The sequence below is a fragment of the Mytilus edulis genome, chromosome 2, assembly GCF_963676685.1.
Source record: "Mytilus edulis chromosome 2, xbMytEdul2.2, whole genome shotgun sequence".
Classification (NCBI taxonomy): domain Eukaryota; kingdom Metazoa; phylum Mollusca; class Bivalvia; order Mytilida; family Mytilidae; genus Mytilus; species Mytilus edulis.
This window is the reverse complement of record NC_092345.1, coordinates 73,320,779-73,338,628: the sequence shown is the minus strand read 5'-3', so window position 1 is coordinate 73,338,628 and position 17,850 is coordinate 73,320,779. Positions and strand designations below refer to the sequence as shown.

At 30.9% G+C, this 17,850-nt stretch overlaps 1 protein-coding gene across 4 annotated transcripts in view; it reads left to right on the top strand.

The window, feature by feature from the left end:
* Nucleotides 1-2,523: 2,523 nt before the first annotated feature.
* Nucleotides 2,524-17,850, top strand: part of LOC139512900 (signal transducer and activator of transcription 5B-like) — a 48,610-nt gene continuing 33,283 nt past the window's right edge. For 2 of the 4 annotated variants that reach the window (XM_071300860.1, XM_071300859.1), the window contains exons 1-7: nucleotides 2,524-2,651; nucleotides 9,104-9,246; nucleotides 12,087-12,246; nucleotides 13,037-13,126; nucleotides 15,280-15,372; nucleotides 16,191-16,272; nucleotides 17,237-17,457. In XM_071300860.1, the coding sequence (XP_071156961.1) occupies nucleotides 9,119-9,246; nucleotides 12,087-12,246; nucleotides 13,037-13,126; nucleotides 15,280-15,372; nucleotides 16,191-16,272; nucleotides 17,237-17,457 (774 nt within the window). In that variant the 5' untranslated portion in view covers nucleotides 2,524-2,651; nucleotides 9,104-9,118. Of the gene's footprint in view, nucleotides 3,332-9,103; nucleotides 9,247-12,086; nucleotides 12,247-13,036; nucleotides 13,127-15,279; nucleotides 15,373-16,190; nucleotides 16,273-17,236; nucleotides 17,458-17,850 lie in introns of all 4 variants that reach the window. The other 2 variants (XM_071300858.1, XM_071300857.1) reach the window with 1 other exon arrangement.

Here is a 17,850-nt window from a genome sequence, read left to right as displayed (position 1 = left end):
CAATAAACATAGTTTTTTTGGCCTTTAACTGTAGTGGAACTGTTTATGTTGCTTATTGCTGCATCACTCGTTTTTAAGGGCTGTCGAGAGTGGTTTCACCAAAAATGCGTCCGACTAAAACATGCTCCCCAAATCACATCATGGCTGGATGTGTAGAAGCTGTCATCAATGTATATAATAATAAACAATGTGTATGCAATATATTCAGCATTGCAGTGTTTACGAATACAATGTATACGTATTGAAGTTGTAATTTTTTTAATATGAGTACTACAATCACTCATTGAAGTGCACTAACCCCTACCTGGCATTTCAACATTTTTGTCCAATATAACAATTCCTATAATCATTGAGTATCGTTACATTTCAACGTTATCTTAGTTATTGCTTAAATAGTATTAGCTCGAAGGACACACATATGTAAAAACAACGCAAATGACCAATGAAAAAAATAAGCGAGTATGAGTATATACTCGTTTGGTTATATATGGACTTGATCATATGTGTATTTGGGTCATATAGGTATTTTTTTCTAATATGCAATTAACTGAAACGTCTCAATATTACGATAAACAAAAATGATGGTTTCATGAAAATGTATTAATTTGCTACACAATTAAACATTAAATATTGATGCCACAGATAGTTTTCATAGCTAGGTGTATTCTTGATTTATGCTTTATGCTTATGGTGACATTTACCTTCACATGGTATCGTAGCTTTTCTGCATTTGCAAGTCTTGATTGTGCACGATCCTTTGCAGGTATAAAATGTGTTTACTATAGTTGATCTATAGTTGTGACAAGTAAGAAAAAATTAACTGTGTGAAACTGCTAATTTTATTCAGATAAACTTTTATATTATAATAATGTCATAAAATGACCCTTAATAGCACATATTATATCATTTTTCACAAATATAGACTTCATAAATATTAAAATATACACCTTTTGCAGATATGTTCTATTTTTGTGTTGTTTACTTGTAAAATAGGCAATGTAGTTAAGGAATGATCATTTAACTTTAAGGTGGGATAAGGGGGCTGGGGTTATGTTTTTTTTTTCTAAAAAAATATTATTCTAATCCGCAATTTAATTCTGTTCAAGCAGTTGACAATTGTTTTTAATTTGAATGCAGATTCCCCCATACCTTATTATAGTGTTATATTTTGATAAATATAATTTAATTGATAGTGTCGAAAAACTAAATAGATCTATCCGCGCTCTCATATATACATAAGCTATCTATATTTTAATACATGTATGTTAATTCTGTCTATATGCAAGATTGTGTTATACACGTATATATCATATGTATCTTATGTTATTACATATATGACCCCCCCCCCTAATAAGTAAGTAAGTAAGTAAGTAAGTAAGTAAGTAAGTAAGTAAGTAAGTAAGTAAGTAAGTAAGTAAGTAAGTAAGTAAGTAAGTAAGTAAGTAAGTAAGTAAGTAAGTAAGTAAGTAAGTAAGTAAGTAAGTAAGTAAGTAAGTAAGTAAGTAAGTAAGTAAGTAAGTAAGTAAGTAAGTAAGTAAGTAAGTAAGTAAGTAAGTAAGTAAGTAAGTAAGTAAGTAAGTAAGTAAGTAAGTAATGACTTTATTTAAAGAGGGTGACTCAATTAGCTTTCGCTAATCTACCTTGAGGCCCTCATTAAGAACAAACAGTACAAATATTACAAAGCTTACAATGTTGAACATATTATGTAGAAGCAATATTCATGCTAACTGTGGAACAAGAGAAAAACAAATTCATATATATATATACATAAAAATTCATTAGAATATTTTAGTGAGTTGTTGTAATCATTTACAGTCAAGAAATGTACACATTTTTGTTTTTAAAGTGTCAATGTTTTCACAACATTTTATTTCATTTGGTAGTTTATTCCAAAGTATTGATGAGCTATATGCAAAAGATGTCTTCATTGAATTTGTGTTCGGTCGTACAACGGCTAAATTATTATTTGCAGATTAAGATTTCTACTATGGAGGTTAACAATTGGACAACATAGTTCTTTTAAGTAATCATGTGCTTTATCGTTTAGAATTTTATAAACAAGAATAAGTTAATGATATGAAATTCTAGCCTTGAAATTCAACCATTTTAGCTCTTTAAATAAGTTTATACTAGGTGTTAGTATTGGTGCACCTATATCTTTTGTTGTTCAATATCAATGATTAAAAGCTCTTATTAGCTCATGTTCCTTGTTATTATGTGTATGCAAGTCGACTTTTAAAATTCATAAAGATTACTTAATTTACTTAACTTTACTTTGTGTACTATTTTATTTTATTTTGCTTTTTTCCTCTGCGTCAAAATAGCTTTGTAATAGTATTAGATAGTCTTTTGTTTTGCTGAAATGTAAAACATAAAAAATCTATCGAACTTTTAGTTTCGAAATCAAAGATCTATATTTATCATTTCGCCGAATTTTATTCTGTTTACATTTCGAAGAAATACACGTGGTTTCACTTTCAATTTTTGTTACAAGATATTTGATTGGCCAGTAAATAAAACATTGTCCAATCAAAATTAACTTGTCAAAACAAACACAAATGCGTCAAAACCTGGAAATTCCCTTTTCCGACATTTCCAAGAACAGCTCGATCTAGGAAATATCAGACCAGTTTACCAAGGCACTTTGTAACGTAAGTTATATCCGGTGTCATGTGTGAGAACTTTTGTCAACAAGACATAGAGCACGCAGTATTATATTGCACAAAGACATACGTCGTTGATAAAATCAAATGCATGTCAATGTCCAGGTCTCAAACATATTGCAAAATCACAAATCTAAGAAATGTTTTGCATTTTTTTCTATTTATACCCAAAAAAAAATGTCACATGTACCCCCAAATATCATTGCTGCTAGGTTTTTCCACAGGAAGTTTGTTAAGTGGTTTAGATATACTCATCTTTAGATGAAAATTACTGATAAATATTTAAATTATTCATATTTTGGGGACATTTGTAAATTGTTATATCTATAGAAATTACAGATATTTCATATGTGAAGTAGATTGAGCTTGCTGAATGTCATGACCTTGTCCCAAATTTATTTAAATATTGTGTTCGCTGGTTTTGGATCGGTGCAAATTATGTGTGGTAAAGCTATGCAAATATGAGTAAAAATTCCAAGAGGAGTAAATTGCAATCTGAAGCATATACATTTGAGATGGATGAGTGTAAGATAACACCAAAAATAGAACGACAAACCAGTGCTGAATATGCCAGTAATATGGACACTGCACAATATGTGACACTAGACAATGTTCCTTCTAATCAAATTCATGTTGGCCATGGTGTGCTGGCACAAACATGTAAAAAGGTGGGAATATATTATTTTTTTAGCATTCTCAAATAACATTGTATTTTTAAGTTACATTAATGATTTTACAGATACTTGTGTTTAGATTGTAAATTGAAATTGAAAATACCTTGAACAAACTGTAGAATACATTTGTATGTTGTCATGTACATGTACAATGTATGTGCATGCTCTGGTCTTGCAACTGAACATTTTCCTCAATAACATGCAGTACATGAACAGCTTGTACATGTAAATTGTTCAACACTTTGAAAACTTTTACATGCTGCATGGTTTTTTTTCCAATTAGTTAAATATTCAAAATCAGGTGATAACAACACTGAATCAATAAGAGAAATTGTATACAATGTATGTAGATTCTAATAAAGTATCAATACGGGTAAGGAGGGTAAAATTAGGACAGCAACTGAAAATGGCATGTTGGGTAGGAAATGAATTTTTTACCTTCAACATGTCACACAGAATTCTCATTGAGCATGTTGAGTTACTGTAACAAAAGGTCACACAGATACCTCATAGAGTTACTGTATACTGTAGGTCTCACAGATTTCTTATTGAGTTATTTATTCAACAGGTCATACATATCCCTTATTGAGTTACTGATTCAACATGTCATACAAATAAATCCCTTATTGTGTTACTTATTCAACAGGTCATACAAATCCCCTATAGAGTTATTTATTCAACAGGTCATACATATCCCTTATTGAGTTACTGATTCAACATGTCATACAAATCCCTTATTGAGTTACTTATTCAACAGGTCATACAAATCCCCTATTGAGTTATTTATTCAACAGGTCATACAGATCCCTTATTTGGCTTCTGTTTCCAGAGGCGGATTGGGGGGGGGGGGGGGGCTTTTTTGGGAAAAAAATTGTTTGCTTATATAGGGAATCATTGAAGTGTGACTGGAGCGGCCCCCTCTTAGGTCAGTCAGTGAGCCCCCACTTATGAAAATTTCTAGATCCGCCACTGGTTTCAACAATTAACTCACATATTACCATTAAGTTATTTATCAACAAGCCACAGAATAGAAGTTCCTTCATAATATATTTTAAGTTCCAAATGGAAAATATATTCTGGAATATTATTTCCAAAGGAAGAAATATTATAAATGGTATAGAATATTTGTTCCAACAGGAAAAGATATTATGACAATGTTTATAACAAAGTTTCCAATGGAAATTTTGTTAGGCAGAACAAATATACGTTGACAACACAGACCTGTCATTGGGATTCTGTTTCAACGACTCACCCACAGATTTTCATTGAGACACACAGGTCACACTCTCTCATTGAGTTACCGTTTAAACAGGTTATTTTAATACAATAAGGGATAAGGGATGTATCAGTCATCAATACATATAATTACTCTTTAGTCCAATCCCGAAAACTTGGACAACTTCCTGTGTGTGTCAAGTGTTACAAAAACAAAGGTCATCAGTAATAAGCTGACGGAGGAAAAGTTAAGAAAGTGGACACATTGCAACCCTCTTTACATTCACAGGTTAATTTATTTAATATTTTATTTTACTGCATTTTGTACATATCATGCATATTGTATACATAAATAAAGAGCTAGCTTCTGAACCAACATTTATATTATATTAGGAGTTATTGAGAATTATTTGATTCAAAATCAATAATACCATTGCTTTTTGTAGTCTGGTCTTTGTGCACAATATTGACTTTTGTGTCTTGCATACATGTGTTTTACATTTTGATATTTTGTTTTCAGAAGTCTCCAATGATTTTGTATTGCAATATTATCTCAGGAAATAATAACTCTTAATAGCGCTTTAAAAGATATGTAATTGTCTGTTACAACAAATTGAAATCGCTTCCAATTTAATAATTATTTTTGTAACAAAATCCTAATGCATGTAATAAAGTTTTCTATAGGGAAATTGAAAAATTCAATCTAAATAGATTAAAATATTGCTTTTACTTTCTGTTTGAGGTAAAGGTGAGTTTACTGAAAACCATTACTTTTGTTATATATTTGTTTGTAGCTCCATAAACATACTTAAACTCATTTATAATGTCGATAGCCTTGTTACCATGGATAAAATAAAGTAATGTGTTTACATTTTATAATATTCTGTAGGGTAATTGTATCTAAATTCAAACATAACAATAATTTAGTTTATGTCAGGGTTATAAATTTGACTCAAATATATTGATATTGCAGTCCATTTTTTTATGGTCACACTGTGTATTTTTATGTATTTTTTTTTTAAATCATTTGATTTATTGTAATAACATGAATAAATCGATAAACCTCCAACCAATGTGTTTCAAGGGATAAGTTTGTTATAAAAATTCCATCTGATTGCTGTTTTTCAGCATTTTTAAAAATATGACCACTTGGTCTGTTTAAGTATACCTCAATGTTGAATGTAGGGTGACCATCAATAAGTTAATTTATATGGATTGTGATTACTTACACATAAATAAATCCAAATATATATTGTTCATATTTTATTTGACACAGAATTGTTATACTTTAAGATTAATTTGTGATGAATGTGTATTTTGACTAGTCCTGAGCTTGAAAAAAGAGAAATCTGTGTGTAATGTTAGTTCATTTTCCTTACTTTTTGATATTTTTAGTTTGTTTTCCCTTTCCCACTCTCTCTTTGTTCACATTTGTATTAGTTATATATCTATAAGTCGGTCAACCATTGCACTATTATAAATGTGAAATTATTGCTTTAAATACCCCAAATATTTATAGTTTGAATGGGTTTTATTTTTAAATGTTATTAATTTATTCTTATAATATGGGTACATCTTTTTTCCAGGAAATGTTTATAGACCTTGTTAAATCTAGGTCAAGGTCACAATGATAATTACATGTGTCAGTCACGTCACTGTCTTATCAGAGTGAATATCTTAAGATGATAACATACAAATAAAGTACAAGTCATACAAATGAAATTTTATTAGCATATTTATATTTTTATTTGATAGTTATTTACTCAACACAAACTTACAATGTACATGTGACCCTGGGCATTGACTCATTCCAGTAGCTTTGATTTTTTAAGATGCAGGAGAGTAGCATAAATAATCAACCAACATAAATCTTTATGGAGTTTGACATATTTTGCACCCTTTTTGTACCTATGTATCTGCAATGGTTATGAGAATAAAGATATTGTTATTGACATAAATCTTCATTAAGTTTGACATAAATACTTCATGGAAATTCTTTTAAAACTAATTGGATGGTTTGGGGTTACATGCTTTTGATGGTCCTTTCAATTTTGTTGACAATTTTGATTGTTGGTGCCTCTACACCTCACTTCTAAACACTCTTATCAAAGTGAAGTTTATTAAATTAAATCAAATGGTCCTTTGAAAAAATCTGATAGCAAATTTATTTGCTACAACTCAAATGAATAAAATTGAGAAGCCTTGGTCATGTTCTTTCTTGATAACAAAGGAAGATATACTATAAACTCTTACTGGAACTGTGATAAATGAAAAGTTAATTGACAGTTTAAAGATATTCCTTAAAGGTACTATACTGTGTCAAACTTGTTCCTATATTGTTATGAAGCATGGTAAATGGCAAATTTCAATGTACAAATGTAAATTGTTTCAAATTTATTATGTTGAGGTCTTTAATATATAGCTGACTATACACTATGGGTTATTCTCATTGATGCAGGCCATTTACAAATATTGAATTTTATACATTTTTAGCTCACCTGTCCCGAAGGGACAAGTGAGCTTATGCCATCACTTGGCGTCCGTCGTCGTCTGTCGTCGTCTGTCGTCGTCGTAAACTATTTCAAGAATCTTCTCCTCTGAAACTACTGGGCCAAATACTTTCAAACTTTAACTGAATGTTCCTTAGGGTATCTAATTTATAAATTGTATCCGAAGTTTTGATCTATCAACAAACATGGTCGCCATTGCTAAAAATAGAACATAGGGGTCAAATGCAGTTTTTGGCTTATAACTCAAAAACCAAAGCATTTAGAGCAAATCTGACATGGGGTAATATTGTTTATCAGGTCAAGATCTATCTGCCCTGAAATTTTCAGATGAATCAGACAACCCGTTGTTGGGTTGCTGCCCCTGAATTGGTAATTTTAAGGAAATTTTGCTGTTTTTGGTTATTATCTTGAATATTATTATAGATAGAGATAAACTGTAAACAGGAATAATGTTCAGCAAAGTAAGATTTACAAATAAGTCAACATGACGGAAATGGTCAGTTGACCCCTTTAGGAGTTATTGCCCTTTATAGTCAATTTTTAACCATTTTTCGTAAATCTTAGTAATCTTTTACAAAAATCTTCTCCTCTGAAACTACTGGGCCAAATACTTCCAAACTTTAATTGAATGTTCCTTAGGGTATCTAGTTTGTAAATTGTATCCGAAGTTATGATCTATCAACAAACATGGTCGCCATTGCTAAAAATAGAACATAGGGGTCAAATGCAGTTTTTGGCTTATAACTCAAAAACCAAAGCATTTAGAGCAAATCTGACATGGGGTAATATTGTTTATCAGGTCAAGATCTATCTGCCCTGAAATTTTCAGATGAATCAGACAACCCGTTGTTGGGTTGCTGCCCCTGAATTGGTAATTTTAAGGAAATTTTGCTGTTTTTGGTTATTATCTTGAATATTATTATAGATAGAGATAAACTGTAAACAGCAATAATGTTCAGCAAAGTAAGATTTACAAATAAGTCAACATGACGGAAATGGTCAGTTGACCCCTTTAGGAGTTATTGCCCTTTATAGTCAATTTTTAACCATTTTTCGTAAATCTTAGTAATCTTTTACAAAAATCTTCTCCTCTGAAACTACTGGGCCAAATACTTCCAAACTTTAATTGAATGTTCCTTAGGGTATTTAGTTTGTAAATTGTATCCGAAGTTATGATCTATCAACAAACATGGTCGCCATTGCTAAAAATAGAACATAGGGGTCAAATGCAGTTTTTGGCTTATAACTCAAAAACCAAAGCATTTAGAGCAAATCTGACGTTGGGTAATATTGTTTATCGGGTCAAGATCTATCTGCCCTGAAATTTTCAGATGAATCAGACAACCTGTTGTTGGGTTGCTGCCCCTGAATTGATAATTTTAAGGAAATTTTGCTGTTTTTGTTTATTATCTTGAATATAATTATAGATAGAAATAAACTGTAAACAGCAATAATGTTCAGCAAAGTAAGATCTTCAATTAAGTCAATTTGACCAAAATTGTCAATTGACCCCTTAAGGAGTTTTTGCCCTTTAAAGACTTTTTTCACAATTTGTTCATCATGTTGACTTACTTTAAAAAATCTTCTCCTTTGAAACTGCTGTATCAATTTCAGCCAAACTTAGGCTAAATGAGTTTCAGAGTATCTAGTATAGATTTTATATTTTATTTCCTTGTATGTCAAGAAACATAGCTCCTATGGCTAAAATAGAACATAGGAGAAAATGATTATTTTTTTTGGCTTTTGAAGAAAATAGGACGATCCAAAAAACATTTAAATAAATTGAAAAGCCAAAATAATCATTGATGAGAGATTTAACCAAAAGAATTAAGGTGAGCGATTCAGGCTCTTGAGAGCCTCTTGTTTTAACTGCTAAACTTAAGAAGTATTCAAAAAACAAAAAAATACACGTTGCTTCTGCTTTATCATCCTGTTTTATTTATTTTCTTAGTGCATATGTTGATAGTTATAAAATATTTTTTGAAGTCCAATTTTGCAGAAGGTGTAACTATGTATTATATATCAATTCTATATATTTCAGCAAATCTGTTCCGGTATGTCCCTTTGGGCCAAGACCCAACTACTACCTCCAGAATACCTGAAACAAATAGAGACAATCTATGCCACAAAGTTTCCCATAGAGGTCCGTCATTATTTTGCAGAATGGATAGAAGAACAGCCATGGTAAGCTTATTTCTTAGTTACTTAATATAACCAGTAATACATGATGAGACCGAAAAAATAAAAGAATCCATTGCACGTTTATTATTTTACTATTTGTATAATTTGTTTGATAATTAATATCAAATTTTTTATCCATTATGTTAAAACTGAATTTAACAAATTGTACCACCTTATCCATACATAAGAATGCTACTATGCCATAGGCACAGTAAAATGACACCTGCAGCATATTATATATTTTAAAAGTCTGGTAGTAAAAAAAGCGAAAAAGGCTGTACACATTTAACTCACAGTTAGAAGCAATTGTAATTATTCAATTTTGTGTTTCAATTTCTTTGCAAAAGTGCTTTAAAGTAGTTATTGCTTGTTAAGGGAATTCTGCATTATACACATGTACATTTCAAAGGACGGCTTATTTCAAAATTATAACAATGATGGCACCACAATTACTTAAATAAATATGATGCAGAGATTTCAGATTTAAGTTATAAAGACCCCACAGGAATTTGTTTTTGATTCAATTTCAACTACAATGTATTATAATTGAAAGACTTGATTTTATCTTAGGTTTCTACTGGATGAAAATAATTCTGAAAATTGTCAGTTTGTTGCCAAGAAAGCAGTTATTTCATCAGATCAATGGGAGTCAGTTTTGTTTTGTTTTTGTTTTTTAATTTTGTTCACATTTCATATTTATTCCTCATCATTCATTATATTATTGTTGTTTGTATGTCAAGTTATTTCAAATGTTTTATTATTCTGTTACTATTTATTCAAATTAAGAATTTGGGCTCTTTGGACCTTTGTTCACTTTTAAGCATTATATTTGTCAATATTTTTAGGCCCCTCCTTGTATTGTAGGGGATATCATGTTTTGTAAAAATTGTCTCTGTCCAAAAATTCTGTTCTCGGATCCTGTATCAGGTTATAGGTTTTGGTTAACTGCCTATAGGGCTAACAGTGCTTTGATTGGTTAAGGTAGTTTTCAGGGAAGTATACCTCAATTAATAACTTAGTACACATGTTTATTATGCTGTGGAAGTTAACCAAATTGTTTTTGGTGGAAGAAGACCTCAAGTCTCCTGAAGACCTATGGTGCCGACTTTAAAATCATTGAACCTCTGTATGCCGCATCCGTTTCTGTGCATTACAATTTCATAACAACTGCCAATTCTTGACACCAATTTTTACACATGATTAAGCATCTGAATCATTTAGTTTGTAAATTAGGATTGAAAAACAATCACTATCGTAAATATGTACCCTTTTATTTATGTAAATTATTAGATTTCATCTCATCTACATGAACTTTGTTTGTTTACTTGTAACCGGATGTTTTTAATGTAGTACGCATGCGTGAATTTGGTATCGGGTTGACTCGCCCTGTTTACATGTTCGCCCTTGGTCTGTTCATCCTGAGTTCTTTTGACCATATAGTACGTTCACCCTGTGTTCATTCTCTTCACACTTATCAAGGACGTTTTATAATACGTCCTTGCATTTTTTTTAAATATTAAAATTAAGGGTATCGTTAAAAAACCCTCTAAAACACGATTTAGTGAAAATCATCTGTTCCTTATTTTGTTCCCAAGGTAAAACAATCGTGTTCAGCCAATCAAATTCTGTGTTTCTCATGATCAAATTAATAAGCTAATCAAAAACGTTTTCTCTGAAGATTATTCTAACATGCTAGATTTTGAACTTTGTTGTTTTCATCTAGTTGTAAAATCGTGAACATGGCACTGCCGCAGGTGAATTTCCATCTGCAAAGAGGGTTCTTGCACAGCTTAAGGATAAAAGCTTGGCTGATTGACAAAATTCAATGATGCAGTACTACCATAAAGATAATACTGAATAGTAGTTTTTTCACTAACTTATTGACATAATACGTTATTTTTGTATTCAATTAAATCATTTAAAGCACAATGTACTATTCTTTTTTTCACAAAGACCAACAAACAGGTCCATTGAACATAGGAAATGATTGTACGGATGGGAAATCCATGTACTTATGACACATTCTTGTTTGAAGAAAAAAAATTATGTCATAACAATAATGGAATAAAGCAGGCTGGGTTATTGGGGCTGCTTTTATGGTAATTCAAGTAACCTTTTATTCACCTTCTTCCACCTCAGAGCTATCAGCTCTTTGATTAGGATTTTGTAGTTCACTTATCACATTCAAGTTTTTTGATTTTGGTAAATGTAGTTAGCAATGAGATACGGTAACATCCACCTGAAACATTCGTTCAAAAGTTTAATATGTTGTGAATTCTATACCACATTATTTAACCAAAATTTTGCCATTCGCTGAAAATTGAAATGTGATAGTTTAGACAAGGCATGGTGTCCTACAGACACACAGTTTTGTTTTTATCTGCACTTTTCTGAACATAAGGCTTTCAGTTATGAAAATAAAACACTTTATGGAAATGCAAGTATAAATATTTATTTCAGATTAATTTGAATTTTCTCCTAATGAGGGTGTAGAGAACTACTAAATATGTCAATCTGAAATTAAATAATACCTGCATTCCGATGAGTCTTGAGGCCTTATTTATTTGTTTATTAGGACACTCTCTGGTATCAACCTAAATAGAACCTGATATTCCCTGTTTAACCAGTCATGTGTTCACAGGTTTATAATTTGATAAAGCTTTCAAGTTTAATACACTGTTTTTTGGAAATTATTTATGTATTTTGTGTGTTCATATATGAATGTACAAGGTATGCTGTTTCAGTGTAAGCTTTTCCTTATACCGGTAAATACTTATTTATGTCACAAAAATTAATTAGTGTCACTAACTTTTTAATTAGTTTTGATATATTTATATATATAGGAGTCAGGTAGATGAAACCAACAGCCAGCATGAACAGTATGCTGTTACACTACTTGTCAGCCTGTTACAACTCATACAACAGAAGTCAGATGAGCTTCCTACAACAGGAGATTATTTTTTACTAAAGTTACGTTTCCAAAATGTGATAGACCAGTTACGAGTATGTATTACATCGAATTTTTTACTGAGTTTGCATTTGGCATTACTGTTACAGTTTATAAAATTAATAAGATGTGGTATGCTTGCCAATGAGATAGCTCTCCACCAGAGTCCAAATGATGTAGAAGTTAACTTTGCATTTGTAGGTCATTGTACAACCTTGAATAATTATCAAAACCTAGGTGCATAGCAAGCACGTTAAGTCCCTGAAATGACTTATTATATGTAATAATTTAAATCAGAGGATTAATGACCTGATTTATGTACAAAACAAACAAAAAGCAATTCTTACAATGATAATTTGTAGCCATCGCGTTGTCAGTTTGTTTTAGATTTATGAGTTTGACTGTCCCTTTGGTATCTTTCATCCCTCTTTTGTATACATTGTTAAATCTTTTTTTGTAATGTTTTACTGTGGATTAATTATTATTTGTTGGATTCCAATTTTCATGGGTAATGGTGAACCAAGAAGTTAAATGTTCAACAAATGACAAATTTTCTAAAGACTTGTTTAAAGACTTCGACAAAACCATGAAATTAAATGTACACCAACCTGTAAGTTTCCCTTCATCCACGAAAATTGGTGCCCACGAAAATAAATGAATCCATAGTATGTTTCTAAAGATGTATACTTGAAACAGTGAATATCAGTGTTAAGGTAACAGACAGACAAAACATTTCCTGCCTAGATTCAAAATTTTAGATAAAAATTAAAACAGCTTCATGAAATTGATTTGGATGATATATCTCATGCTCAAAAACTATACTGTCATGACTGTTTAACTTTGTAGGAAACATATGAGCCTTCACCATTAGCATTTGTTAAAACTGTAAAGAGTTGTCTAACCTTAGAAGAATCTCTTGTAAACCAGGCAGAGAATGTAAGTTTAACATTAACAGATGGTGTTTTGTTGAAGGGAAAGTTTGATTTTGCTTAGAACTGTTTATACACTTTTATGGCTTAGTATGTAATTGTTATTGTATGATATTCAAGATTTTACGTTTACAAGGACCTGCATCTCACACTTTATGGAAATTGGTGTTGTTCTTTCTAGTTTAATTCTTGAATAATAATTGTTGTATAGTCATACACTTATCATAGTACAGTCATGCACTAACAATAAATGTTGTACAGTCATACACTTATAGTAAATGTTGTACAGTCATACACTTATAATAAATGTTGTACAGTCATACACTTATAGTAAATGTTGTACAGTCATACATTTATAGTAAATATTGTACAGTCATACACTTATAATAAATGTTGTACAGTCATACACTTACAATAAACGTTGTACAGTCATACACTTATAGTAAACGTTGTACAGTCATACACTTATAATAAACGTTGTACAGTCATACACTTATAATGAATGTTTTACAGTCATACACTTATAATACTATATCATATGATGTGTTTTTCCCTCTTTTTGTAAGATTCCTGTAGTTCAAGAAAATTTAGAAAACTTTAATCTATAGTTGTCAAGTAATACCAGGACATGCTAATATTCATTTTGGGAGATCGGGTTTGATTTCTGGTCAGGTCAAACCAGAGACTTTAATTCTTAAATTGCTAATATTTGCATAGCACACACATTATGGAGTCAGAAAATAGACTGGATGGCTCAGATTAAATATGATGGATTCGAGTACAAGTACATGTACATGTTTTATGTATTGAGTGTTCAAGTGGGATAAAACAAACGGGTTCAGCGCGGCTATCTATAGTACCAACTAAGCTGGATACATTTAATTTTGTCAAATATACTAGTAAACTGTTCATGTCATGTTATAGCTAAAATATTGTGCACAACACTCATTTATCTATTTATCTGCTATCATAACAGTTTAAAAAAAATAAAAACCACCAAGTACATTTTTATTCGACTCATGGTGAGACGTGTCACTTTTTCTGTCAAAAAGCTTAAGAATAAGCCATCTCTCCGCTGAGTATCAGAAATTGAAAAGTACACCAAGTTTGGAACATTCAGCAACCATTGCAGGAGATTAATACTGTGAACACAATAAAATTATTGCTAAGTTGGAGATTGCTTGTTTTCTTACAAAGCAGGCTTCATTTCAAGAATAAAACAAAATTAAAGCTTAAAAAAAAAATTAAAACATTTTCAAATAATTAATTTTATTTTATGGTCAAGGTGTTCACACAAAATCATGTTATGTATACTTGAAGAGAATTTAAAATCGATATTAAGATCAAAACATTTGATTTGTCTTACAAAACGTTTGGGGCATGCATTAAACATGCTTCCGAACAATGGTTAGCTCATTTGCAGACCAAGATCTGCCTTGTTTCCATGGTTTGCTGTCTGACTTAGTTTTACACATTTTGTAACCTCCACCTGTAATTCTCAAAACTGTTCGGGACTTGAATTGTTTGTTCCTTTATGTTTTCTTTCCTTTATACACATAAAACCTTCATCTACAACGCATGAAACCTTCATCTAAAAATCTTATTCTCCCACCTATGAACAATTTAAATTAATAATTTTGTATTTGAAACGTCACAATGTCTAAACCTCATGCAAAACCATCGCACTTCAGTGAAAGAACCATCGCTCTTTTGCGTAGACCATTGCATTTTAGCGTGACCATCGCACTTCAGCGTCCCCATCGCACCTCCGAGTCCTACATATGAATTAAATGTCCCTGGACAAGATTCTGACCATTGTCTCCCCCATTAAAATGCATTGATTTCTGCTTTGTAGTAAGGTGAAGTTAAGTTATTTAATATTATATAGATCAACAGTCCTTTAAAGGGATGCAAACCTTATAGCCACTGTTTTCTTTTGAACATAATCAAGTGGCTAATTAAGACAATTAAGATATGGAAAATTGAATAAAAATAATGTTTGAAAATATGCTGAATAAATTTCTCTTTTTGGAGGATTGTCAAATATAACATTTGGTCTAAGTAGCATATTTTTTGCTGTTTAAATTAAAAGAAGGGCACATGCTTTATCTTATTATTCTCTACATATATTTTTTAATTGAAAAACTTTTGATTTTATAGCCTTCACTAGTTATAGAAGATCCAACAGTGCAGCAACTGGCAACTAACAAACAGATATCTAAAGACATAGACACCCTTCAGACATGGACTTCGGTAAGTTATATTTTAATTAACCGTAATCAGAAGATTAAGTCAGATGTCCTGGTCAGCATGGTCAGAAGAGCAAGAAAAAAAACTCAGGAATAATCATTCATACATTATAATCGAGAAAGCACTTGAAGGAAACTTTTGATTTTTTTCCAATTAATTTTCTTTATAATACTTAAACATGGACTGAGTTTATTTTTTGCAGGCATATCACTGATAGCAGCAATAGTGTGGGACTTCCAAATTGTTTAGATTGAAACCGTTCTGTGCATCTGCACTTTGAATAATTTCTTGAGTTCCCTATACCAAAGCATGCACATTGAAATTTCTGCTTAATTAAAACTACTAGGAAAATTCAATCTTATTTGTTTATAATGAGTTGTTTATTTTTACTGTATTGTTGATTGCTTTATTAGGCAATAATTATATTTTGTAACTTTACCTTTTGAAGATAATTTTGACACATCTAAATCAGAAGTAAATAAATAGAAATTACAATTTTTGCAGGTTAAATTTAAAATTTGTTTTCTATCACACAACACTAGATACTGTAAATTCAGAAATTATTGTGTGCATTTATTATTGCAATTTTGTCATTTTAGACTAATATGCGATTTTAATTTTTGCAATATTGAAAAAAAACCAGTTTAATTCATATAAAATTTTTAGAATGGGAGATTGAATTATAGCGATTATAACCCTGTCGCATTTTTTGCAATAATTAAAAAATCGCAATCATTTCTGAATTTACAGTATTTGATCTCCTGAGTAAATTCTGAGTGAAATGACATCTGTAAGAAAGAGTTATTTGTGTGCTATTACAGGTGACAGACACAGAAATTAAACAACTACAAGATAAACAGGAAGCTTTGATTATACACTGGAAAAATTCACCAAATTTAACAGGTACATTGTAATTGTACTTTATACCTTGAAGTTCATAGGAAAAGGAGCTTGTGTTATATTATTGTCTGCCAATAACTATTCCAGTGTTTAATTGTGATATTGTAAAACAGAATGTGCACACTGGTTTTGTTTCTTATCCTTATAAGTTCATATATATATATATACATCTAAGTACTGCAGACAGGGAAATTTTACATCAGTTATAATTTTACTTCTTTCACAGTAAGAATTGAAACCTGAAAAATCAAATGACCATAAAATTTTCACGGAAATTTATACGTAAGGAGAAAGGCAGGGGGCAGATTGGAGGCTGCCGAAAAGTGGCTGTTCAAAATTATATGAGTTTTTTACCACATTCATTTTTAGTCACAAACCTATGCTATTTCAAATATTCAATCACATTCCAAATTCAGAGCTGTTTTTAGCTTAAATGTTGAGTTCATACTTGCTGAACTGTTCAGGGTTCGACCTCTGCAGGAAAAATTGGTTTGCTATCCCTATCTGACAGCTTCTTGTATCACTTGATTAACAAATAAAGCTGCTCACTTTCTTAATCATTTTATATAAAATTTATGTTGACAAAGGAGATTGTGTTCGTAAATTGTGAAAAAAAGAGGAATCAGGAACATATCTAAGTCTACAGTAATCTTATACCGATTCCTCGATATTTGGATATCTTTCAATTAAAACAATGTTTTATTTAAAAATGTATCACAGTGTAATTTACCTAATCCAACACCTGAGTATTCTAACATCCTGCTTTAACAGACACATTTTCACGGTCCCAAAATATGCCAATCCTTGCAGAAAAAACCTCAGTATTACAACACCCTTCTTGATTCAACATTTTTTTCTGGTCACCCAGTGTATCTGATTACACAGGTTACACTGTAATGTGCTTTATATAGACTGAAATGTGGGTCTATGTACTTTTGTTGAGATTTCATTTTGTATGTATCTCCAGCACAACTTGGTAATGCCTTAAATCAGTTACAACAGAAATTGGAGTTTGCTAAAACCCAGATACAGCAATGGCAACAAGCGGGAGATAATCAGCATGAGTTAGAGAAACTGAGGAATGAGAAAGAAGAGCTGATGAACAAGGAAAAAGAAATTTCAGCACAGCAAAAAAATGTTCAGACAGAATTATCAACCAAGGCTCAAGAAGTTATGGAACTTCGTTCGGTAATTAGAGGAAATAAAATTTTATAACCATTGCTTGAAAGTCATATGTTATTATTTAAGTATACTTTTTACATTTGTAGATGGTATTTTATATTAATTGCAATTGATATATTTGTTACTTCATGGTTTCAATTTAAAATTTTGATCATATTGCTTAAAATTTAGCAGAAAAAAAACCATTTCAATTGTTGGTATTAGCTTCTTATAGTATTATGTACTTAAAACATAATCTCTTATTATACTTTTTTAAGTACAAAAAAATACAACACAAAAATTATTGAATTCTGAAAGGGGCTATTTGCTATCCAACTCTTAATATCCTTTAAGAATTGTAAATGATTACATCTAAAGCCAACAAACATTGCTGCCAGCTTGCCACATTACTAGAATTAT